Source organism: Orcinus orca, chromosome 13 (assembly GCF_937001465.1).
Source record: "Orcinus orca chromosome 13, mOrcOrc1.1, whole genome shotgun sequence".
Lineage (NCBI taxonomy): Eukaryota > Metazoa > Chordata > Mammalia > Artiodactyla > Delphinidae > Orcinus > Orcinus orca.
This window is the reverse complement of record NC_064571.1, coordinates 658012-675788: the sequence shown is the minus strand read 5'-3', so window position 1 is coordinate 675788 and position 17777 is coordinate 658012. Positions and strand designations below refer to the sequence as shown.

At 55.3% G+C, this 17777-nt stretch overlaps 1 protein-coding gene and 1 pseudogene across 3 annotated transcripts in view; one reads left to right on the top strand and one right to left on the bottom strand.

Moving 5' to 3' along the window:
* Positions 1–7418: 7418 nt before the first annotated feature.
* LOC117195789 (translation initiation factor IF-2-like) lies at positions 7419–8718 on the bottom strand (annotated as a pseudogene).
* The window catches only part of SH3RF3 (SH3 domain containing ring finger 3), a 205346-nt gene continuing 196059 nt past the window's right edge, over positions 8491–17777 (top strand). For all 3 annotated transcript variants that reach the window (XM_049695843.1, XM_049695842.1, XM_033401643.2), the window contains exon 1: positions 8491–9238. In XM_049695843.1, coding sequence (XP_049551800.1) covers positions 8717–9238 — 522 coding nt within the window. In that variant the 5' untranslated portion in view covers positions 8491–8716. The remainder of the gene's footprint in view (positions 9239–17777) is intronic.

The window sequence follows — 17777 nt, the reverse complement described above, 5'->3', positions numbered from 1 at the left end:
GCCTCCAATCACAGGCTGGGCTTCGGGCGCTTCCAGGGCTCCCCAGCGGCTGCCCTCTCCCTGGGTCTTCCTTTCCCTGCTCAGGCGCCCTTGTGACGCCAGAACGCGGGACCCGCACAGCTTCCCCTCCAGGAGCACCTGCCGCCTGTCCCTCCTCGTGTGCAGGGCGGGCTCCCTGGCCATCTTGCCCAGCAAGGAGGCGGAGACCTGGCTGGGGAGCAAAGGGCTGGAGTGTTCGTGCCGGCACCTGAGTACACACACGGGACACGTGTGCCCCACACATGCACTACAAACCTCCGGCTTGCTGTCTTAAATGAAGACGATTTTCTTTCCTAACTTATGACAAATCACATCTAGTTAGTGGCTTGACTTAGGCAGGCTGGCTGAAAGGGGTAACTGCAAGTAACTGAGAAACCGGAAAATTGTTAGTGCCTTTAACAAATGGAATTTTTTTTCTCACCAAATACTAAGCTAAGGCTTTGTTTCAGGGGTTCAGTGATAACCATTAACAGCGATTGTTTTGGTCTCGTACTCATGCCTGTTGCTGCATGGCTACAGAACGGCTGCCCCAGCTCCAGCCATCACATCCGTTCAAGGTGGTTGTGTTGGTTTCTGGCTGTGCCCCTCTGGGCTCCTTAAGAGAAGAGAAACATGTTCTAAGTGCCAAGCACTGTGCTTACAAGCATTATCTCATTTAATCCTATGGTAATTCTATAAGGCAGGTGTTACTGTTATTCCCATTTTAGACACAAAGAAACAGAAGCTGAAAGAGAATAAGGGCTGGTAAGTGGCAGAGTGTGGACAGGGGCCCAGTCCTCTCGATGCAGCCTTTTCCTTCAGCATACGGTAGAGCTAAGTTTGCTCCAGTGGAAACACAGAGCAAGTGTTTCAGAAGCTCTTTAAAAAGTAGAAGCCCCTTCTGGCTGGAGCAAGGAGCAGGGAGCTGGTGAGCGAGGGTCGGGCATGACCGGGGCCCCCGGGGGAGGGAGGATGTGTGTTCCACCGGCACCTCCTCCTCCTCCTTCTGCCCAGGACGGTGACTGAATGGCCCTTGAGGCTCCAGCCGGAAGGCATCTCCCCGCCCCGGTGATCTCTCGCTGCTGGGGAAGAGCCCGCCAATTAACCTCACAGCCCAGAGTCCATGCCACCGCAGCCTGGAGACGGGAACTCTTTACACCACAGGTGGAGGCAGGAAGGCCGGGGCTGGCCAGTCAGCACTGGCTCAGTGTTCTAAACGTGGAAAGAGAAATCTTGGAAGTTATGATCTCTGGAATGAGTCAGTTTTCAGCAAAATTTTGGAGTAGACTTTTAAACAGATTTAAGTTGAGACAAAATAAACCAATTTTCTTTCCTGAGCACAGCCGTCTGGGTGTAAGACATCCATGGGGGTGCATTGATGGATGAATGTACCCGCGGAACCAGGGGCACTCCCATGGAAGTTCCGTACTGGTCCAGTTCTCTTTAACACTTTTTAATCAATAATTTCAGGGAAGATGTAGACAGGGTGCCTTAGAAATGACAGAACGCAAATCTGCGAGGGATAGTTTATGAGCTGGATACAAAGCAAAATTTCAAAACACGTGAAAGACAGGTGTCTGGGGGCTTAAATAAATAAAACGGAACCTGATAGGATTCATGTAACATCTATAACTTAGATTCAAAGACTGAGCTGAGATGCGTGGGCTCGGGGGTCCTGGTCCATTGCGGGGCCGAATGCAGTGGGCGGAGTCGACCACAGACCATGGGAGCAAAGGCGGTTCCCTGATGTCCGACACAACACCGTCGCAAAGTTGGGCGGCGTCCTGGTCGGAGCCTGTCCTCTGTCCCGAGAGCTCTGGGAAGTGTCTGGGCCCCCGGCTCCTGGTCTGACAGGCTCCTCACACACTAAGTCACCCTTTCCGGATTGAACATTCACTTGCTTGCTGCAGACCTTTGACTACTTTCCAGAGTTCCAACAAGGTTGGAATGAACAGAGTCTGGTACATACTCAGCACTTGGTAAATATTTGGTATTATTATTCTTCCTGACAGATTTGTGTAGTTTCCGAGCCTAAGGCTTTCTGAATGACCTCTGCCCGTCTCCTGGGCAGTGCGGCCGAGTGGGCAGGTGGTGGACCTGGAGCCCAGGAGCCCATCTGGGCCCACCTCAGCCATAGGAGCTGTGTGTCTCTGGGCAAATCCCTTCACCTCTCTGGGATTTCATTTCCTCATCCACTGGGTGGAATAAAATTTGTTTTTCTTTTTATCTGTCAAACTGATGGAATGAGCAGGTAGCATCATGTGTCAAAGTGCTTTCAGCATAGAATAGCTTTAAATTATTGCCTTTACATGGTGCCTTCTGCAAAATAGGAAAGCCTGCTGATGTTACCACAGCCGACACTGCACAGCGGTGGGGACCCCTTGCCGCAACTCAGGGCTTCCTTTCTGCCCACGACCCCCCCCAGCCGCCCCGACACAGGTGCTTGAGAGGGGGAGCTGGCGGCCCTTAAGACACATCATACAGTTGACGTATCTCACTCATCAGCCTTTGCGCTTAAAAGTCAGGCAATACACTCAAGATGGTACTAATGAATTTTCTGTCTCGAGTGATTTTTCTCAGACAGACACCAAGGGAAAACAATCAAAGAAAAACCCAATAAAACAGATTATAAAGATACAAGGTGGGGATTGTGAGTCCAGGACCTGGACCTCCAGCTGTTCCTAAGGCTGCCTGGACCGAGGACCCCCGCGCGTTTGATTTGGGCGTGCGTCTTTCGGAGAGATCGCATTTCTTCTGAACGAAACAACAAAGGACGCAGCTGAGCTGCCAGCACACAATGATCTGCCAACGCGTGCCCAGGAGAGTGGCTCCCCCCTCGCCATGCTCGTGGCAGCGGCCCGAGGGCTGTGATGGGACCTGCAACATCAAAGCGGGGGCAACGTGCTTGTGCCAGAGCCAGGGTCACAGCCTCACCCTCTGCTCAGTGGGGATTAAACCTGAAAGAGCCTTGGAAACGTGGTGAACGTAAATAGTATCCACCTGGCAACACTGTTCACACCTTTACTTCTGCTGCTGGGAGTCCTGTTCTTCCCTTGAGTCATCGCTTCATGCATTCATCCAACAATTATTTATTAGATCTTTAATGCTGCTGAGCAGTGTTCTAAGTCCCCAGCATCTTGTGGAAAACCAGACAAGGGACTGATAAACAAGTGAGTAAACAGTGTAACTTCAGAATGTCATAGTGTTAATATTGTTAAATGTCCATACTGCCTAAAGCAATCTACAGATTCAACGCAATCCCTATCAAAATTCCAATGGCATATTTCACAGAGAGACCAAGCAACCCTAAAATTTGTATGGAATCGGGCTTCCCTGGTGGCCCAGTGGTTGAGAGTCCGCCTGCCGATGCAGGGGACACGGGTTCGTGCCCCGGTCTGGGAAGATCCCACATGCCGCGGAGCGGCTGGGCCCGTGAGCCATGGCGGCTGAGCCTGTGCGTCCGGAGCCTGTGCGTCCGGAGCCTGGAGAGGCCACAACAGTGAGAGGCCCGTGTACCGCAAAAAAACAAGCAAACAAACAAAAAAACCAGAAAAATCAGTGTTTAAAGTATTCGTAGTCCTGCGGGCAGGGTCCACATCCAGCCCTGGCACCTGGGGAAGACGAAATAGGTACCATTTACGGGAAGTGGGAGGGGCTGATGATAAAGCCAATGGAGGCCAGACCCAGCGGAGTCCGCACAGGGCCCGCAGCCTCCGGGCTGCAGGAGTCCGGGTGAGAGGCTGGGGGGTGTGCACATCCCGATATGGAGTCTGTGAGTCCATCTGAGTCCCCTCTGCTGCCTTCATGGGGCTTTTTGGGGAAGCCTCATCCCAGGCACACAGAGGCTGTGACCCGGCTTTCCAAGGAGGGTCCCCAGTTCCTCTTCTGGGGCCCATGAGCGAGCAGTGTGTCCTGTCCGCTGAGGCGCACGCAGGCATTCAACACGCATTTTACCCAGGTTTGTGTGTTTCACCATAGCTCAGAGTGGAAATGCTTGGCATATTCACAATTCCAGCCTTTCCTTGGAAGGAAGTGAACATTATCTTATCTGAGAAAAGGCTCTGTTATTCTTCCTGAGATTGATGATTCTTCATTAGCTCTATAACTTTCACAAGTATTTCACATTTTCCTAGAAAACGCATCAGTGTTATTTATAATTGACAACCTCCCCTTGGATGATTTAAGATGTACTCCTACCAAAGACATGAGTCCAGATATTAAATATTATTCAATGTCAATTACGCTGCGATTATTCTGGAAGCTTTTCTTTACATTCAATTTTCATTCATTTTGCTCGACTGTAATTTAAATAAGGGATTTCCTTTATTGGGTTAAACGTGTCCCAGTGCTTTAGCCAATAGCTGTGCAGAGCACACAGCTTCGAGCATCTTCTGAGATCTGGGGCCAAACTAAAATAAAGTGTGTTGTGTCTCCAGACTGGAGGAGAATCTATTATAATTCTTTTTTATAAAATAAATTTATTTATTTGTTTATTTTGGGCTGTGTTGGGTCTTCGTTCCTGTGCGAGGGCTTTCTCTAGTTGCAGCAAGCGGGGGCCACTCTTCGTTGTGGTGCGCGGGCCTTTCACTGTCGCGGCCTCTCTTGTTGCAGGGCACAGGCTTCAGACGCGCAGGTTCAGTAGTTGTGGCTCACGGGCCTAGTTGCTCCGCGGCATGAGGGATCTTCCCGGACCAGGGCTCGAACCCGTGTCCCCTGCACTGGCAGGCAGATTCTCAACCACTGCGCCACCAGGGAAGCCCCTATTATAATTCTTTTGAAGACTGTGAACAAAAACATAGGCAATGGCAGGATTATTTTTAATACCTGAAAGCATTTGCAATATTTCTGTCACAGTGCTATGGAAACTGCAGTGGGCAACAAGGAGACGCCTCGCTCGAGTGCAAGGGTCCTTCCTGCAGAGCTGAGGCAACGCTGACTTATTTCTTTAACTGGATGGCCCACTCCATCAGTTTGAGAAATTCACATTCAGGTAATCACTCAAGCCCCCACCTGACTGGACTGAGGGAAGCCCAGAGACTGGTCTTGGACTCCACTCCATGTCACCTGCGAATCCCCACCCCAAGCGGCAGGCTCTGTTTCCAAGGCCCCGCATCCCACAGAGGCAGTTGCCCTGGGAGGACCCAGCCTCCCAGGGGTCTGGGCTCAACCTCTTTTATACCTGGGGTAGCAGCGACGGCCGTCAGGCATTCCAGGGCCAGTTCCCGCCCGCAGGCCACCTTCAGCCAGCGGGGCTGCCCAGGGGGCACCTCCTGGAATCACCCTCACACTCGGGCCATGGTCCCCAGGCTCCATCAGTTTGAGCAGCCGGGTCCTGTGTCCTCCGAGCTGTCTCCTCCTTGGGCAGATGCTCTCTATTCCTTCATCCTAAATTCACGGACAAGGCCTCTGGATCCTTTTCCATCCTGTCATTAACATCTAGTCCCCAGAATTGGAAACAATCCTGCCGATGGGGTCCGACAACCTGAGGTGCGGTGAGATGATTCCTGCCCCGTCACATCCCCTCACGTATCCTAAGATTCCATCACCTCCCCAGGCGGCCACGCTGACACTCATGTTGGCCCATTGTGCTGTGGGCGCCTGAGTTCCCAAGGTCTCCTCATACGAACGGCTAAGCCAGGCTTCTCCATCATGGACGGATACAACCGGCTGACTGAACACGTGCAAGTTTAACTGAGTGATAGAAACCTGTGCTTGCAATGCTTCCGCTATTCAGATCACACCCTGAAGTTCCTTTATGCTGCAGCTCACCTCCTGTGGCTGCTTCAGCCAGAAACTGCCACCTGGGGGTCTGGGGGCCAGTGGGGCCACACTCACTTTGTTTGGCTAATAGGGTGTTTTTCTGAGAACTGATGCCGACCGTTGAACACAGGAGAACACACCTAAAAAGCGGTCCCCCAACTTCTCTGGAAAAGCAGAAAGGTGGGGCGGGGCTGGGCTGCCACGTCCACCTTTGCAAGGCCCAGCACAGCCCCCCAGGCCCTGCACAGCCACCCTGGCCCTGCCACGCAGCCCTCCCGGCATCTGGGGCCCCCTGGCCTGCAGCCCACTTGTGCTACGGGAGTGGGTGAAGGCAGGGGCCCAAGGTGAGAAAGGTGAGGTTCGGTGGCCCCGTGTTTGCCCTTTGTGACTCTGGTTGTGTGTAACAAGGGAAGCCGAGTGCAGGGGTGGTTCCCTCTGCCCAGCACGCCACGGGTCCTGGAACCCTTTCCTCTCCTTCTGGGTGACCCCTGAGGTGCCGCCAGGCTTCAGATGGTCCCCCCCTGCGGCCAGCACACATTGGTCCAGAAAGTGACCCCCTGGGCCAAGCTGGGTGGCAGGGCTTTAAAACGTCCAGCCCACCACGGTGTCAGATGAGCGTCTTTTGTCAGTGGCTGAAGCCATGAACGAAATGCTCCTGGAGTTTGACCATGTTTCCTGTCATGTGGGTTGGGAGGTAGAGGCAGCTGGTACAAGAGAGGGAAGGAGACCACCCACCCCGGGGCCCACCTGCAGTGCCCTGGCCCAGCTCTTAGCCTGGGGTCCTGATTCCCATCACCTCTTCGGTTCCTTTTAAAACCTTGCTAGAGCTGGTTTCTGCTGCTTGAAACCCAAAGCAGCCAGGGCACGTCACCCTAGACAGCCCCTGCTCTCTGCCACCCCTCCCAGCTTCCCCGAGTCCTGTGTCCATGCCACCTGCTTTTGGATCAAGCATTCTGGGTCCTTTGTTATTCTGAGTGCGGGTCAAAGGGTGGAAGGAGGGCCGTGTGTGGCCCCTCAGGGGGGGCCTGGCCCAAGGTCTGGGTCCCCGGGCAGCACGGGAGAGATGCCTCCGTCTCTCACTGGCAGTGCTGATGTGAATAACCGTGCACAATCCGCATTAGGAGAACCCGGAAGGCAGGTGGGGCAAGTCTCCTGCGGCCGTCAGAGGTCAGGAGCAAAGTTACCATGAACTGGCAGCCTCACTTCGTGGACCAAGGGTGTGACTCAGTACACCCGGAACACAGACGTTAAGATGTGCATTCAAATCGCCACTAGGCGAGGATTTGGAGGCTGTGTTTTCATTAATTCACAAATATTTATTGAACACCTACTACGTGTCAGGCATTGCCCTAGGCACTGGGGATATTACAGTGTAAAAATATGTGGCTTGCAGGGAGCTGGTATCATAGTGGACTGTGACCTTTTCCACGCATTCGGTTCTGGAGACAAAAACATTAACAAAATCCAGCCACAATGATTTCATAACTCTGAGCCTCACCTTCCTCACATGCAAAATGGGGTTAAAATAATTACCCGACAGGGCCGTTTAGAGGATTAAATAAAAAGATGCATGTTCGTGGCATTGAAGCCTCAACAACTATTACTTTCTTCCTGGAAAGTCAAAAAAGCTACACTTAGCTTCACAAACCGCAAGACAGCCAGACCGACCGGGAGCAGGGCCCTCGCGCCCTTCTGTTGTAGCCCCCTTTCGGAGATGTGCACGGTCCAGCGTCCTGCCCTGGACCAGGCTGCGCCGACCCCGGACTGGGCCCAGAGCGGCCACGAGGGGGCAGCGCTCGGCAGGGAATCTGTGCCACCGGCCGCGGCCCCGCGGCCCCCGGGCCTCCGTGCGCTCTTGCGTCGTTCTGACGCGCCCGAAGGCGGGCGCCGGGAAGGAGACCGCGTCTCCCCTCGCCTGCGCCTCCCGAGAAGGGGGTCGAGCGCGTCCCCAAGGGCGCCCTGCGCGAGGCTGGGGTCCGGCGGGCAGCGGCGCAGTCTTGGACGCGCGTCGCCGGGAGGACCTCAGCGCCCTCCCCTCCGCTCCGCCCGGCGCCCCGCGCCCACCCCGGCTCCGGAGCTGTCAGTTCCGCGCGCCGCCGGGTAGGGGACCGGGCCGTCGTCGAGGAGGATGCCCGGGTGTTGGCTGCGTCCCCAGACTCCTGGCCGGCGCTGCCCAGGGAGGCGGTCCGCATAGCGCCGCCCAAACTTTCCTTCGCGGCGGCGTCAGGCGGAAACATCCCGCTCCGAGGCTCACGGAGAGCGAAGGGAGGCTCGGGCGCCAGAGGGGACAGGCCCGGGCCTGCGCGGGAGAGCGCCCCGGAGTTCCTGGGGACCCTGGAAGCGCCCTAACGGCAGGACTGGTGGCTGCGTGCGCCCAGGCGGAGGCAGCTCCAGGGCGCAGCTGCCCCTTCCCCGTGCCCCGCAGTGACCGTGACCTCCGCGCGCTCCCCGCGCACGTGCTCGCGGCCGAGGACGAGGAGGGGTCCCGCTGCGCCAGCTGGGCAGCCGCTCGCGGGCAGGCCAAGGGCGCACAGAGGCGGTGCGGGGGAGCGCGCACGCTGCGCCCCCGCCTTCACGGCATCGGACTGGCCGCTGCGAAAGCAGAGCCGCCGGGTGTTGTGCCCGACAGGCAGCGCCGCTGGATTCCGTGCGGGGCGGACTCGCGGAGGGACAGGTGTAGCCCGCATTCGGCGGCGCCTCGCGCCGAAGAACTGGGTGGGCTCGGCGGCCCGGAGGGGGCTCGCGGGGCTCGGAGCTCCGGTCCCTGCCACGCAGGCCGGTTGGCACCACTTAGCGCTGCCAGCCGCACAGAAGGAAGTCGCAGCGCAGCCCGGTTCCCCAGCGGCTGCTCGGGCGCGACCCTGGCGCCCACTGCCCGCGGCGGCCTCCGCAACGGCCCCGGGACCTAGAGGTGCGCGCCGCCGCCGGCGCCGCCCCCATGCTGCTCGGAGCGCCCAGGCTGTGCGCGTCCAGGGCGGCCGCCGCTGCGCAGAGCGAGGGCGACGGCGACAGGCTGGGCGGGGACATGGACGAGTCGTCGCTCCTGGACCTGCTGGAGTGCTCCGTGTGCCTGGAGCGCCTGGATACGACGGCCAAGGTGCTGCCCTGCCAGCACACCTTCTGCCGCCGCTGCCTGGAGAGCATCGTGTGCTCGCGTCACGAGCTGCGCTGCCCCGAGTGCCGCATCCTCGTGGGCTGCGGCGTGGACGAACTGCCCGCCAACATCCTGCTGGTGCGCCTGCTGGACGGCATCCGCCAACGGCCCCGCGCCGGCACCAGCCCTGGCAGCAGCCCACCCGCGCGTCCTGGTCCGGGCCCCGGCCCCGGTTCGGGAGCGGCCTCGGCGCTCGCGGGTCCTGGGGGCAGCGCCTCTGGCTCCCCGGTTCTCCTCCCCGCGGCGACCAGCGCCAACGCCAGCCTGCGCGAGCTGGCAGCCAGCAGGAGCGCGCCCCCAGCAAAGGTGGGTATGCGCTTCGCCGAGGTGTGAGTGTGTTGGTGGGGGGAGGGCGGCGAGCAAGGGCAGGGGACCAGAGGTGCTACGCGATGGCCTTCTTTCTCGACTTGCTTCCCTCCAGGGACTCCGTGAGTGTAACCCTCCAAGTCCTACTTGGCAACTCTTGGACATCACGTGCTCCCCTCCGCCCCCTCCCCTTTGAACTTCTCTTTGGCACCTGCCGTCAGCCCATCCTCTCCCCTGGAATCCCTTTCCGCTTGCACTTGCTCTGTGGTGGCCTGTGCGTGTGTGGCAGCCCCCCGCCCTCCCTGAGGCGGGCAAGGCTCCCTGCCCCCCTGCTCCCCTTCAGTCCCTCCTAAGGCTGGGCCTCTTTCCCCACCTTTTAACTTTGCTGGGCCCTCCATCTCCCCAGACACAGCCTTCTTCTCCTGGACCCCCAGACCAGCCCTCCCCACACCCTCGCCCACCTGGACTGAAGTTAGCACCTAGTGTTTTCCCAGGTTCTGGAAGCTGGGAAGATGGTGGGCCTCCTGCCTGGTGTCTGGCCAGGGAGGACCTGGCAGAGGCAACTGAGTGCCTGGGTTGCAAGAACGCAAAGTACAAGCTCCTTTAGCAGGAGGGGAGAAGTTAACCTGTAGCCCAGGAATGCTTGGCTCAGCCCTTCTGGACTTGGCCCCTGGTCCTCCCCTGGGTTCTCAGGCCCATTGTGTTTCCACTGGGTTGCTATTTGAGGGGTGTGTGTGTGTGTGTGTGTGTGTGTGTGTGTGTGTGTGCAGCTACATTGTACAGCATGGACTGCTTCTGTTTCAAAGACCTTATCTTGAGGGTTCCGGTGATTTGGTTTCAAGAGCTACTTAGAGTGTGTCATTTCACACCCTCCGCCACCTTGGGCACTGTTGCTGGAGGGAGGCGAGCCCGTGGGATGCTGGTTTAAGTGAGAAACAAGGAACTACTCATGTTTTGTATTTTCTTTAAATGTAGAAAAGCTTGAAAAGATTCTTGGTTTATTGCAAATATCATTCACTTTAGAAAGCACAACCGTGTCCCTCTACTTTTGACCTTTTAAAGATCTGGTGGTGTATAAACCATTTAAATAATCCTTCCCAAATGTGAAGTGCTGAGGTGAGGGGAAAGTTCTCCATCCAAATTTCTCAGCACTGCAGTGTCTCTGAGGTTAGGAACTTAAGCCCTTGAGGGTTAAGCTTTGGAGTTAAAAGTCAGACTTTGCCACACTGGACTTTTCCTATAGATCAGGGAAATGGAGGCTCAGGGAGAATGCCCGTTCTCAAGTCAAGAATAGTCAAGGAATGTTTATAAATGGGGTCGCTGCTGAAGGGGAGTTGATGTTAATTTATTTGGTTTTAATTGTGATTAAATCCAGCTACAAGTGTTCTTATTACAGATTTTCAAACTTTTCTTTCCTGCCTTGCTGTTATTATCTAAAGTATTATAATTAGAGGTCTTTACTTGCAAAATAACCAGGTTACTTCTTCCTGCTCGGAGAACTAAATGATTTTTGGAATGATGCTTCTAGTGGGGACGTTTTGTGAGTTGTGTTTGATCAGGAGGGCGGCGGGTAACAACTGGCCTTGAGGCAGCTCCTGGGCTCCGTGGCATTTGTGGCATTTAAAGACGTTTGTGAAGGGGCTGAACTTACAACTTTTATTCATAACACTTAGTACCAGGGAATTAATAATTTTTTGTCGCCCGGATTTTGGGATGATTGGTTGACTTTCTCTCGGGACACATACATACAGCTAACAGACTATGTCCAGGGCTGTCTGAGCCTAGCGGACTCTGGAACACATTTCCTTTTTTCCTGTGTTATCTCAGTGTGACCCCCGGTCCTTTCTTCCAGGTCCCACTCACCAGGGGGACTAAGCTTGGGTCCTAGGAAGAGTCTGAATTAAATCCGATATTACATTTGATGATTTTCAGAGAGGAAAGAAAAAGTAGTGGCCCTGTAGACTGTAGTATCATCTAGCCTTTAATCTATTGATTTTCAATAGTCATTGGGAGTCTTTTTGGGCAACCAGACGTCCGGCATAGAGGGCTGCACTGTAAGCAGGTCTGTGAGTGTGGCGGCAAAGCCTTCAACTGAGCATCACTTCCAAATAGGCTCTGGTACTTGACTGTCCACTGGATGAAGTCCTGGGCCCAGGTGTTGCCGCGTGCTGTGTAATAGATGGGCACTCGTTATCAACGGGTACCATATATGCCTTAGTAGTAGGTGACTGTAAATATAAGACAGTCCCGTTTCCCATTGAGATGCTGCTCCAACCTTCCTTTGGGACGTGTGGACGTTTTGGGTGGGTAGATCGGCAGGTATCCGCTTAAATGTTTGTTCATTTAGTGACAGGTAGCTGCTGGGAATGTACTCACTCCGTTTGGTTCCTGAAGCACTTTCCACACCTTTCACTCACATCTTTCACCAGCGTTGCCTGGACCCTCCAGCCTGGTGGGCGGAGCTCTGCTTTCACCTGTGCCTCTGAGACGAGGCATCAGGGATCAGTTAATTATGCTGCCCCGGAACCTTTACACCGTGTTACGATGCCCAAGGCTAGCAAATGCTTGCCATGCTGTGCTGGCACTCAGAGCCGCCTTAGCCCTTTGAATGCGCTGCCATCGCAATTGCTGAGTTTCTTGGCCTAATCTGTTTTTTGTTCTGTTTTACAGTTTTGCAAGGTGACCCCTTAAACACCCTAACTACATTGATGGAGGTTTTCAGTGCAACTTGTCTTTCCGGGAGGGTTTTGAGGTTCTCAACCGAGTAATTCAGAGAGTACTTTTTAATGTGTCTGAATAAGGCTCTAATATATCAGACAGTTCCAATTTTTTGTGATTATTTTGGTGGGAATCCCTTGCCTTGTATTTGGCGTACACAGCTTTTGCTACGTACCTGCACTGGGCCGGGCACCATCCTGGGTGAGCCAGGCGGGTGTGTCCCCTGATGGAGCTGGCGTTAGGGGCCGAAGCCGTTGTGCTCTCAGGAGGTTCCTGTGGGCACGGGGCAGGTGTCGGCCAGAGTTCTGTGAAGATTAAAGGGAGGACGTCATCACAATCAAAGACCTCTGGAAGGCTTGGGTAAAGCTCTTGCTGATGGGAAACAGAGTCAGAACCTGTTTAGTTTGCCTGCAGTTACTTGGGGATGTTTAAGTTGGAAACCTGTGTATCTCTCGGCCAGTGTGACTGGGACCCAGAAATGAGATAGTGGAGTGAATCACACAAATGGTGTCTATTAGACATTTTATCTTGCAAACACACACGTATAATAACTCGCCATTTTTTGGATGCAGGATCTGGACTGTTCTTTGCCTTCTAACCTGTCTTTCAGTCACAACCTATGATTTCCTATTTGTTTCTTTCAAGTGGACTGAGAACTAAGAGACTTTCCAAAAATTCTGAGTGGAGCACCTTCCAGATTTTAAATAATCCCCCCTCAGTGTGTTCTGGTTTCGTTCCTGCTGATGTGAGTTTTAAAGCTGTCTCTCTTTGCTGAGTCTTTCCTAAGCAGTCACCTTGGTTTTCCAAGGAGTGACTTCTTGTGCACTTAGATTTCTTTGGTTTGCATACTGTTTAATTAGAGTTTATGTTTATATGTAAGTATGTAAGCACACTTGCATCAACATGCTTGGGAATCCAGACTCCCTGGGCAGGAGTGATGGCCTGGGCAGTGGCTGGCCAGGCGGCAGCCCTCCATAGGGTGGACGCCCTGGCTGTCCGGTGCAGGGTTAGGGTTAGGACATTACTGCGTCGTGGGGGTGGGTGGCTGTGGCTTGGTCTGGGGTGTAACGGGGACTCCAGAGAAGAGGCCTGGAGGCCTCACGGAAGCCAGGCAGCTCCCGGGACAGCAGACAGTGGTGACCGTGGTCTCTGTGACGCCGGGGCAGACGCCGGCCTTTGTGACAGATGAGGCACGGCCAGTCCTTCGGGACGTGTTTTCAGAAGGGCGGTGGGATGCGTGACTGTTGATGGAGCGTCTGCTGTGTGCAGGGCGTGCCGGGCGGTGTAAGTGTGTCTCCTTGCTTCCCGACCGCAGCTCAGAGAGGCAGCTGGTTAGCACATGGGAAGCTGAGCTCCGAGACCCCATCACTCAGGGGCACTGGAGTTGGGGTGACCTTGAAAGGTGAACTCTGGACGCACCGGCTAACTGGCTTCCTGGTTAGACGCCTCTCCCTACCACGAACCTGGTTAATCAGAGACCCTGGTCCGAAAGCAAGGGGCCTGGGCCCTGAGGTCCACTCTGCACACGGCTGCAGCTGCTTCTGGCTCGGCTGCTGTGGGCGGGCTGGTGCGGAGTGCGGTGGAGGGGGTCCCCGGGGAGTGCGGTGGCTTTGGGGGCAGGTCACTGGCAGCCGTAGGTCTGGAGTCCGGGGTGCCTGGGGTTTGTCCGGGGCTCCGTTCTGTCCTCAGGGATGCGTCCTCATCCATCCTTCTGCTCTGCCACCATCCTGGTGTCACCCCAGCCCCACCCAGGGGTCTCAAGGTTAGATGCGGGGGCCTTGGGCATCTCATCCGAGTGACATTCCGAGAGGCCAAGTGGTCAGTCTCCAAGTTGGGGAGCAGACCTGACTTGGCCATCTGGCCGGAGCCCGGACCAGCCCACCTCTGGGGGCTTTGGGACCCAGGACCACCTCCCTCTGAGGCTGCGGCCCCGCCCCACCAGCATCCCGGACTAGGCGACGGAGGGATCCCTGGGCTCCTCAGGGTCCTGTGAGGATGGAGGGTGGGGGACTTGGTGGGCAGCCAGGCCTGGCACGGGGTGGGGTGTGTGTTAATCAGTGAGTGAGGGCACCTGTCTGCTTTACCGGGTGACAGAGGCAATGCAGGTGCAGGCTTAGCGCACCCTGTGGGCCGTTGGCTCAGTGCCACCACTAACATGCATCTCGAAACCTCGAATCACCACTGAGGTGCGCTGCACAGGCCCACCTCACTGCTAGTGGGGTCAGTGTCCTAAATTACGGGTGTGTGTGTGTGTGTGTGTGTGTGTGTGTGTGTGTGAGAGAGAGAGAGAGAGAGAGAGAGAGAGAGAGAGAGAGATGCATGTTGTGCCTCTAGGTTCAAAGTCTGCTGAGTTCCCATGACTGGATTGTTGAGTGTTGATGAGCGTCTAGCCAAGGGCTTGAATCTGTTTCACCTTTAAATTGCTTCCAGGTATTATCTTTGTTATCGAGGTAGCGTGCTTGATCCTTATAAGCGTCTTTAAAATGAGAAAAAGTCCAAAAGCTCATCTGTTTTAAGGAAGGCATCCGGGAACATGATCCTGCTCAGTGCGGCACACTGGTGGGGGCTGTGCTGAGAGGGAAGCATAGCGAGCTCGTCTGCAGGACAGGTGGCCCATCTACACCTCCCTCGTGTGCAGGACGGACTCACTGTGGTTCCTCATCCAGCGTGTGAGGCTCGCCAGAGCAGGACGAGATCGCGGCTCAATTATACAGTTGTTTCAAGGGTGCGCTTCAGTTCAATCTGCATTTAATCTTTATTTTCGCAGTTAACGTGCTCTTTTTCAAGGTACGTTTTTGAAATAAAACATCCAGGATTCAGTTAGGGAGAAACGCTCTTTATGGTGCTTGAGGAGACAAAGGTCAGTTTTCGTCAGATTTGCCTTCCTTGGTAGATCTTCGGATTTGAAGAACTTGATGCACGCGTGACGTCTGTCCTGTTGGAATCCTAAATCGCCTTGAAAGGCGAGGGTGTCAGAGGTGTCAGCTGTGGGGAATGGCTTAAGAACTGTGACATGTCTCCCTTCTCCCTCTGAGCAAAGTTGGAGTAAAAGAGCGTGTGAAGCAGCAGCTCGATGCAGATTCTGCTCACAGGCTGCATCTTTGAGCTGGACTCTGGCCGCGTTGGCGTGTGGGTGATGAGTGACACTGGTTTTCTCGCCTGCCGAGTGTTTGTGGTGGGAATGAGTCCACGCTGCTCATCTGCAAACAGAAGACACTAGGATCTTGGCTCTTCTACTTCCGGGACGTGTGTGCGCTGCTCCCGTGAATGTATGTGAGTTTCAGTGAATTAGAATTCGCTGCGGGAATTCAGGTCAACAGAAGCAGTGAGTGACATCTAGAAACACGCCGGCACCAGAAGCAGGTGTGAGTTGTTGTGGAGCCGAGGGGCTAGGGACAGGAGGGTGGGTTTTGGGCGGTGCCGAGCCGGGCGGGAATACTGGGGGCACAGGGGGCCGTCACACAGCCGTGCAGATGGGCCGGTGATGCATGTCTCTCTACTTCACTGAATGCATATCTGAGGACCTACTATGTACCAGGCACTACAGCCAGCACCAGGTACTTGGGGTAAGAATTATTTTGGCCTAGGAAGTGGCACAGTTTGCCTGCCACCTCACCAGCAAATGCAGCACGGGCGCATCTGAAACAGCGGAGACGTCCCGGCGGCAACAGCTGCCTTGCGTTCACTTCTCCTACACACAAAGCTGAAGTACCACCACCTTGTCCCTACACGTGTTCCAGAGACGTCTACATAAGACATAAATATCTACTGTTTATGGATAAACTGTGGGATTCCTTAACTCTTTATAATCATCCTCCCAATTCTACGTGACCTAAAAATTGCACCTGTTTCCCCTCCCCAAGCCCGTCTGAAGGTAACGAAAGCCAGTGTGTTCGTGCAGCATGAGGTGTCAGGACCGGAGGGGCACGTGGCCTGTGCCCTGTTAACACCACCTGGAAACAGACCACCAGTGAGCACAGAGGTGGCATCTCGCTGATGGAGTGTGACCTGGTCTGGTGACAGAGAGGGGGAAGGTCACACAGGGCGCTGCTGCTCCCAGCGGGGTTGCCGCGGTGGCCACAGACGTCCCTGCTGGCACCTGGCGATGGGCTTTATGTTAACACATGTTTCCTTTAATGATCTCTTCTATTTATGCCAAGCGGTCCACTAAAAAAATTATGGCAGTTACGTGAGGTTTGATTTGGAACAGATTTAAATAAAAAGTAAGTCAGATTTAAAGTAAGTGTTGTGAGGATGAGACCTGGGTGACTAGTTTGGATAAAAACCGCCTGGAGTCCTAGAATGACCAGAGTTCATTTTCCCTGAGCAGCTTGACTTTTACCTTTTCAACCCCTGGCTTGCTCTGCGCCTGAGGTGCTGGGGCCTGGGCTGCATTTGTGCCCAGGATCTGTAGGATGGAGAAGTTGGATGAGGTAATTGTGAGAAGCAGGACAGCACCTTATGCTTGGAAGCCAACGTTTGGGTTTTCAACTCAAATAGCAAGTGTGAAAACTTGGGATTTGTTTGAGGCTGAAAATATAAATGGGCAAGAAGTTTTAAAAGTGACATGTGTCCACCTGCAGCCAGGGGCCCACCTGGCCGGGAGTCATGTTCGTGTCCAGGAGCCTGTCAGGTGCCAGGCCGGGATCTGGACACAGCAGAAAAGTGGCACAAGGTTCTGAACTAAGAGACGGGTGTGGGGCAAAGGACATGGTCAGGCAGGCTCTCCCGGCACCCTTCATGCCTGGAGCTGAGGGCTGTGGGTGAGACAGGTGGGACGGGGAGACAGGTGAGCCTGGGCCTCTGGGCTGGTCCCGTGCTCACGGCAGGGCTGTCTGATGAGCTGAGTGGAAGGGCCTGCCCTGGAATTGACATCTTCTGGGAATTGGGGTCGTCTTTGATTTTCCCCCTTCACCTGTGTCTGCGTCACCAAGTTTTATCATGACTCCCGGGAGGGACAGTTAACATCTTCCTTTCTTCCTCTGCAACACCGGCCAGGTCCCTGCCGGCCAAACTCCCCACTGGTGCCGCTGTTCCCAGTCTGCTGTGCCCCCAGCCGGGTGACCACCCTGCGATGCCGTTTGGGCCACAGGTGCCCTCCACTCTTCCCTTTGGGCAGGTTCTAGGTCCCTGTCCTGCCCCCCCCCGGCCCCAGCTGCACGGCCAGTAACTGTCCTGCTCTTCCTTCCCGCTGGGCGTTTGCCCTTGGCTTACGTCAGACCACCACTTTCTCCAGCGTCGAGCGCAGGTGTGTCCACGCCTCCTTCCTGTGTCCCTGGGATGCTTTAGAGGAGCATCCACACGTGGTCTGTCCTGCTTCTTACACCCCCGCCCGGCTGCCCTGCCCTTACTGTCTGTCCCCCATTTACCTCCCGGCACTCACGGGCCCTGTGCACTCCCGGAGCCAGTTTCCTACATTCTCATTGAATGTCTGTGCTCCAGAACCTATTCCCTGATTGCCTCCGGGGTCTTGGGTCTTTTCACCCATGCACATTGCAAGTTCATCAGGGTCAGGCCCGCGCCATTCCCTGGGTCTGCACCCTGTGCAGGAGCAGGGCCTTGGCAGCCGGGACAGGTGATGGTTATCGGTGCACGTGGGCTGCCTGGGGCCAGGCTGATGCCCCCTCCACACAGCCTTGAGGTGCGCCTGGGCCCGTGCTGGGCGCGGTGTGACCTCTGTGCTGCAGAGTCCTCATCTGCAAGGTGCTGACCAAGCAGAGTGTGGGCGCTGTGGCCTGGCGGCTTCCTATCTAGAAGGAGCCGGGAGAACCCCGGCTGTGCATGAGCACCTCGGAACCTCTGCTAGCAGGGCTGGCGGGGC